A 7,513-nucleotide genomic window follows, 5' to 3' on the forward strand; every position below is an offset into this window, starting at 1 on the left:
CTCTGGGGCCTCCCCTGACACTCAACGCGTGCGCTAGAACGAAATGACCATCAGAAAGCTTTAATTTTGCCTTCCTACGCTGTTGTATTGCAGTTTTGTGTTCACTCAGACTTAAATTTTCATTCAGTAGCTAGAAAAAAAAGTAATCGTAAATTTATCAACTAATATAGAACGTAAACTCGCAGAGAACATTTGTTTTATATATAAATAAAATAAATTTCACGTATTTTAGCGCGTGGGCGCCGTAGCTCAGGTGGTTAGAGCGCCTGTCTAGTAAACAGGAGGTCGAGGGTTCAAATCCCTCCGGTGCCTAAACTAGGTGAAAACTGCTTCTTTTATTTTATTTTTTTCTTTTCTAAGGAATAATTTACTATGGCTTCCTCCTCCGAAAAGTTCTGAAGACAAAAAAATGGCCAAAACTAGTATGAATGACTGTTTATTGAATAATCATACAATACAATCCCGGTTGCCGAGTACATAGTCACAGCATCATTTAAACTTCGCTCCCACAAAAGACAGAGAGCAGAATGAAAACGTTCTTTACTAGCTCTCAGCCTGGGTACGTTCTCAGTACGTTCTTTGAATTTTGGTTAATCTCAGCCTAAACGTTCTTATAAAAAAGGTTCTTATTATAATATATGAAAGAATGTATGTTGAGAATAGTTTACCCAATACAGTCGAGATCCTTTGGGAAAGATTAAAATAAGCCAATACAGTAAAAAAAATGAGTATTAATAGCAGAACTTAATTTTTTTAACCAAAATTCTTCGTAAAAACTATCTGAAATTTTGAAATAAAAAGTTTACTACTAATAATATTTGAAAGGCAATCTCTAAAATATTTGTTATTGAATGCATTTCATTGTAAAATTTGTTCATAGCAGAATTATTAATCTAGTAGAGAAAATCATCACTGAATGTTCATTTGACTGATATTGCGGATTTAATGAGAATTAACTGATGTTCATGAAAAATAGTTTCAAATATTTAATAAAAAACCTGAATAACAAAATAATGCATTGTAACAGTATTGGACATGTAACCTTTACTGCCAATGGAGTTGACATTGTCAACCCTTTTGTGCCCAAAATATTAGCATTTCTCACTACTGTCTACTATACAACTCTTATGACTTAAATTTGGAGAATTTGGTTTTGGATCAAGTAATAATCCTTAACTTAATATTCTTTAATTCTCATCCATGGTCGGCTTGATATTATACTGATAATGTAGGGAGAAATTCTGTTTTGGTCACTCTGGGATCCAGAGTTGAATGGTTAACCTGGGAGTCAATCCTATCCCATTTATTTCTGAGTCAAAGTAACAAACTTTCTTCTTGATCCATGTTACTGAGCCCAATCTAAACAAATGAAGAAAGCTCACCAGTGGCAATTTTTTTGGAAAGGGGGCAAGGATACCATGTACAATTTGTTTTACAATAGGAGCTCTATACTTTTGAATGAAGCTACATTCCCTGAATACATCTGGAAAAAAAAAAAAAAAACCGAAAATCTCTTTCCTATCCCCCAAAAAGTTGAAAAAGAATTACTGTAGTCATTAAGTCTGAAATTATGCAGATTTTTCTCTTAAGCAAGGCCATCCCCACAAAACTTTTCTTTTCCCATTACCTTCCCTTTTGTGAAATTTGGTCAGTCATTCGAGCTAAGAAATGACAAATAAAAAGAGTAGAAAAGTGAAGAAGGGAAATAATTGATAGTGGGTCCAACATTTGTTGGAAAATAAGGCAGAAAATTTATATTCAAAAGATGGTCTTTATATGGTCTAGTTTGAAATAAAATTACAAATATGAACTCTGTTAATTCTTAAAAATGTCCCTGTCAGCTCATTGTTCATTACTGCAAAGATCACTATCATATGCATATCTAACCACAGGGGACCCATGCAATCTGATTACAAGTGTAGCTGATTGTTATTTTATAGTGAATGTATCAGAATTACCATTTGCCTCACCTATAGCAATATATTGCTGACTATGTATATAAATCAATGATAAATAAATGTTGAATTACCTTACCTGTGGTGTATACTTATCCTTTTGCCTCAAAAATGATTTTTTTTTAGCGATTTTGAATAAGTTTGAGTTCGTCGCTGAATGTAGCTTATAAAAGAAGGTCAAGGGTGGAAACCTTGTTTTGAAAGGGTTCCAGCACTCGAGCGATTTTTCCCCCGAATATTGCATCGCTCCGATTTCAAACTTTGCAGCATTAAGGTCAAAAGATTCACGATTCTCCTCGTACCCTCCAATCAAAAAACCATCCATACGGACTGGTGCTAGTCTTTGAAGAAAATCAAAATTCCACAGTATTAGAGCGTCTGGGATGCATAGCAAGATTCTTGTGTGCCAGCCAGAAACCTTCACACTGATTGCCCTTTTCTGATTGGACGATGTTAAATGATGACCAATTCAAAATATCTGGCTTGATTTATATACATAGTCAGCAATATATTGCCATAGGTAAGGCAAACGGTAAATCTGGTACATTCACTATAAAATAACAATCGGCTACACAAACAGATTGTATGGGCCCCCTGTGATCTTATTTCACAGTTCACGTAGAAGATTTTCATGTAGTCAGTCATTTATTTTTCATTTATTTATTCAATTTTTCTTTAATTTTCAAAAAGTTGGTTGGTTGAACAATGGAAAAGGAAACTTTTCATGTGGATGGCCTGTAATAGAAATATCAAATAAATATACAGGTCCTGGTCTTAGCTTAGGCCAGGTCAACTTTTTGCATTCTTGGTTGAGGCAATTTACTTTGATTCTCAGTGCATATCTCCATTCAAACTGTCTGGAAACCTTGAAAGAGCCTGGGTTTACCAGCAAAGGACTAAAAACCATTTTGGGGGAAAGTGATACTCTTAGTCACTTAACACCTCACAAACCAAAATCAACTTGACCAGGATGAGACCTTGGTTCATACAGACTGCAAGACTCTTCCTCCTTTCGTACCTCTCATTGCATCTTCCATGGCCGCTGTAACCTTCCAATCTCCTCAGTCCCCTCTGGGATCAAGAAGGTGCCCCCCCCCCCATGGGGGATGAGAACCCCCATGTAGACAATGGAGTCTGTACACCTCACGAGAGGCTATTTGTGGTCCAAGAGTTTTTAACTGCTTTCGAGATCATGTTATTTCTCGATGAAATAAAGGTCCAGATTCGAGTCATCTTAAGGTCACTGACTACAGAGATTTCATCAAAAAATAAATGGAATAAGAGCTTTTCTATTTTTTGGATAAAGTTCTCTATCGGCTAGTCCATCAAATTCTTGTTTATATGCTTTGTGCTTTTTGTATGAATAAGTTACCAGTGTTATGAAAGTTGCAAGAAGAAATATGGCCGCTGATAAAACCCACGAGGTCAAGAAAAATCCCAGCCACGATAATATTTCACACGAATAGTGGGGACACGACACCAGTTCAAACAGACATCCACGAGGCAAAACATGCTGGGATCCGTTAGAAAAGAAATCCTCCCGTTTCTCCTTTCGAAGTGCACGAAGTTTAAGATGGCAGAAGCCATTACCAAACTCGCCCATCAAGAAGACGACTGAGCCAGCCACGACAAGCGCTAGAAATGTTTGTCTATATCCGTTTTCATGGCGTAATGCAACTCCGATCCAGAAAGCGAAGAACCAGTAATAAATAGGTGCTCCTATGCTCTCTATGACAGACATTCGTCGGCGGTAGTCGTGGACAAAGAGAACTTCGATCGTTCGGCGCAAAAAGTGCAACGACCAAAGCCCTACGAAGAGATATTCGAAATATTGATTTTCGGCAAATTTCGCATCGTTTGAGACTAGGAGACAACCTGTTGCGGGGAAATTCTTTACGTGTATCCCAGGTACCTTCAAAGCTATAAGAAATGTTGCAAGGGTCCCGATGTAAGTGACACTGTTCACAACTACGGGGTTAAATCCAAGGCCTGTGTCCGCCATGATTGACCTTATGTTAGGCATTGCGTGACAAAAATGAAAGTTATCGCTCATCGACTTCAGAGTGCATCACGCACTATCGTTACATATGAGAGGGACAAATTGTAGAAATCAGGTGCAAGTCGACGAATCTTCATTTAAAAATATTTTGAGTGACTTTCACTTTGACCTTAGAGACCTTGTTTCTGCAACAGTCGGGAGCTGCAACGACTTGAAACTTTGTTTCGTTTCCCTGAGAGGGCTGAAGGGTCAGAAATGCCCTTCAGTTCCTATATTAACCGATCTTTTTCCTTCCAGATTATTTGATATGAGAAAAGGACGCTGGATCATCGAGGATCCTTCATCAAAGTATCGTTTAAAAGGTCTTTGGTTGCAATGATCATCAGAAACTTGATAGTACCCAAATTGTAATTACGTATGCTTAGTTTAGTTTGTTTCGAGAGTATATTAACCTTCCGTTGGAGACTGTTTGCTTCAAATTAGCCCTTTCACTAACTAGATTTCATCAGTAATTCTCCTTTCTGTCCGCAAGGCAGTGCTTATGACACCAATTTGGGAATCGTCGCATTGTCTCAGTTGTTTATATTTCATTTTTCTCATCTCCCACTGAGCTTGACCATTGCTAAATATTGTATGAAGTTGTCTTGATCTCTCATGGGAGTGCAAGGCTAGAAGCTCTATAACTCCCCTTAATCAGTGCTTTGTGTAGCTGACTTTACTCAGGATTCTCTAATGTTCGTCTCCTGACCATCAAAAGAATTGGAAGTAGTGATGTATTAGGGGAAAATAAAAAGTAGATGAAGGAAAAAAGGACGGGGACGGGGGGAAACAGGTCACATCAGTCCACTTCTTTCACCCTTCGTTTTCCTTTATACACCATCAACACAAGACGGATGTTGTTAATAACAATTCTATAATGCTTGTTGTGATAAATGATGAATACAGCACTTGCAAAGTACATAAAAAAAAAACAAAAGTAGTTAATTTTCAGGACCAAATAGAAAAAAGGCATATATATACATTAACAAAATGGCTTAACTTAGTTAGAAGCTAACAAAGATTGCTTTTGCAGCTTTGTTTTATAAACTTCAAGCATCAAGTTTTTCAGGTACTCAATCTCCTTAGATAAAGAATTAACTTGCTCTTTGAGTTCGCCATTATCCTTCTCAAGCCCAGCAAGTTCTTTAGCCATGACATCTTGCTCCTCACGCTTTTTGACTCGGTAGCGAGTCGCAGCATCTTTATTCTGCTCCCGCTTTCTTCTCCTTTGCTGTGGAGTTTTGACCTTTGCTGGTTTGTCATTTAGATATGGCTCAAAGTAGTTGACCTTTGCTCGGGTGGTTGTTACAGGAGAAATTTGCACAGTCTTCTTGACTGGTGTTTCAGGGGACGATGGACATGAGAAACTCTCTTCACCAGGGGACGCCACTGGGGTTGTAACCTCCAATAATTCTGACTCGGGTGACAAAACAGAGGGATGAGAGCCCATGTCAACATCAGGAACACTCTGCAAAGGGGATGTTGGACCAACTTGTTCCTCTGTCTCTATCACTGTGTTAACTATGTCCTTGCCACTGGTGAGCAGCTTCCTGAGAATCTCATCTACATTTGCAAAGAGGTTAGTGTTTGAGGATCCTTCTGATATTGATGAATCTGTAATTTCTGGAGTGATGACAATTTCTGGCTCAATGGAAACAGATGGTTCTGAAGAAGTGAATTCAAAATCAGCAAGGTTCACCAGGTCACCACCATCTACAGAAAGAACTGGCTCTGTATTATGGAACTCAAGTTTCTCTGTCATCCAGTCAGAATCCAACAGACCTCCATTGCCAGCTAAAAGTTAAAAGGAAACTTTTTGTTAATACTTCATTAAAGCTCTCGAGTGATGAAAACATCTCTATGGCTTTAGACATCAATGATCCCTAATAGAAAATATGCTGAATTTTCTCTCAGCTGTAAATATCAGAACTGATGCAACATGATGCAATCAAATTCAGTAAACGAGAAACCTCACTCAATATTTATGAATTATTGTTCACAGTTCTGAGAGGGGAACTGGTAAGAAGTTAGTTTCAGTTTCGTCTTTAAAGAAAACAGCACACATAAACTTCTTCAGTGACCCTATAAGATACCAACCTTCAACATCGAATTCCTCAAGCAGGTCTGCCGCCGATAAACTGAGCGGAGACGAGGGTTCGAGTTGATGCTTCAGAGCATCCGTCTCTTCTATGTACACGTCATATTGTTCAAGAGTTCCGCTTTCCACTAAGATCGGGAGCGAACTGAAGAGCTCCAACTCTTCTAGAGTCTGAGATGTCGAAAATAATGAAATGTCTTCCATGTTCTTGGTTTTGTGATATGTTCTGGCCATCTATAATCGATGTAAGAGAGAGAACTCGGGCGCGTTGTAGGAAACTGAAAATTGAAAGTCGGAAACCAACGTAAGTACACGCACTTCGCACGCCCTCACATTGAAAACTTTACGTTTCAGAAGCGATTTCGCTCAAATTAACCCATTTATTTCACCATATATACGATAAGATACAACCTTAAGTTTCTTGGTCGTCTCAAAACAACTTTTTGTATAAAAAAATCGGTTTCGAAGCAAGCTTTCAGTAAACAAAAGAACGAAATAGAGCGCTACGTAGAAGAAAGCGTTGCTCTCGGCGATTTCTTTCATATCGAGAACTCGCCAAATTTTGTGTAACTGTGGGATCGAGAAGATCAGAAGGCATACTAATAGAATGAAGTACTTACTCCATGGTTGTACTGGTGCAAATAAATTGCACGGGAAGGTTTGCCGCAATGCTTTCACACCGCCATTATAACAAGGGATGATGAAATTTATCATGCATAGGTCGTGCCGCGTGTCTTGAAGCCTTGGCTGATGCAATACCATACTATAATTAGCAGCTGACGTGTCTCAAACCAATCAGTGGCCAGATTTATTTTGAGACAACCAATCAGCGTTCGAAAGTTTGACGTCAATAAGCTTGACTTACCAGTTGTCAAACTGGTTTCACGTGGACTTTGCTCGCCTTTTCACCTGGCTTACGTAGGTGATCCCGTGTTCCGTGTGAGATCTCGTGTTTGGCGGGAATATTTGGCGGGAATATTTGGCGGCAAAGGAAAAGAAGTATGACAGCAGGGCAGATAGAGGTTGCCCTGGTGACAGCCCGCCCACCGACAAACTGAATCACTATTCTAACCGGTTTCCATATAATCGTCCCTGTCGCAACAATCGTCTGTGTCGCTTGAACTACTTGGAAGCGACAGGGACGATCATATGGAAACGCTCTTGCGATCACGCAGGACGATCCTTGCGACAGAAACGATCAGTCGTCCGAGATAGACTCGACTTCTATCCTTGCGACTGAGACGACCGGAAATGACTCTGAAGCGATCGCAACCGGTGCAAACGATCCTTGCGACAGAAGCGATGGGACATATCCCATGATGCACCTGATTGTTTGTAGCGCGTTCTTCAAAATGGCAACAAGCAACTCTAACAACAACTCCACGTTTATGGAAGAAATACAGCGCTATGAGTGTCTGTACG

At 39.2% G+C, this 7,513-nt stretch overlaps 2 protein-coding genes and 1 non-coding gene across 3 annotated transcripts; 1 reads left to right on the forward strand and 2 right to left on the reverse strand.

The window, feature by feature from the left end:
* The first annotated feature begins 238 nt into the window (after positions 1–238).
* Positions 239–312, forward strand: Trnat-agu (transfer RNA threonine (anticodon AGU)). The gene has a single exon. It is a non-coding gene; the product is annotated as a tRNA-Thr (tRNA).
* A 659-nt stretch (positions 313–971) lies between these two features.
* On the reverse strand, positions 972–3,990 carry LOC111330274 (very-long-chain enoyl-CoA reductase-like). Its single transcript, XM_022935107.2, has one exon. It carries the CDS (start codon positions 3,976–3,978, stop codon positions 3,217–3,219), a length of 762 nt encoding a protein of 253 aa, XP_022790842.2. The 5' UTR covers positions 3,979–3,990; the 3' UTR covers positions 972–3,216.
* Positions 3,991–4,848: 858 nt separating this feature from the next.
* On the reverse strand, positions 4,849–6,867 carry LOC111330254 (cyclic AMP-dependent transcription factor ATF-4). The gene is made up of 3 exons (XM_022935082.2): positions 6,712–6,867; positions 6,091–6,369; positions 4,849–5,787 (listed from the first exon to the last, which is right to left on the reverse strand). Exons 2-3 carry the CDS (start codon positions 6,323–6,325, stop codon positions 4,994–4,996), a joined length of 1,029 nt encoding a protein of 342 aa, XP_022790817.2. The 5' UTR covers positions 6,326–6,369; positions 6,712–6,867; the 3' UTR covers positions 4,849–4,993.
* Positions 6,868–7,513: the final 646 nt, after the last annotated feature.

This window comes from Stylophora pistillata, chromosome 10 (genome assembly GCF_964205215.1).
Source record: "Stylophora pistillata chromosome 10, jaStyPist1.2, whole genome shotgun sequence".
NCBI lineage: Eukaryota > Metazoa > Cnidaria > Anthozoa > Scleractinia > Pocilloporidae > Stylophora > Stylophora pistillata.

Coding starts and splice junctions, on each gene's coding strand:
- LOC111330274 (XM_022935107.2), bottom strand. CDS start 3,978: ATGCCTAACATAAGGTCAATCATGGCGGACACAGGCCTTGGATTTAAC.
- LOC111330254 (XM_022935082.2), bottom strand. CDS start 6,325: ATGGCCAGAACATATCACAAAACCAAGAACATGGAAGACATTTCATTA. Junction 5,788..6,090: donor TGAGGAATTCGATGTTGAAG/GTTGGTATCTTA, acceptor TTTAACTTTTAG/CTGGCAATGGAGGTCTGTTG.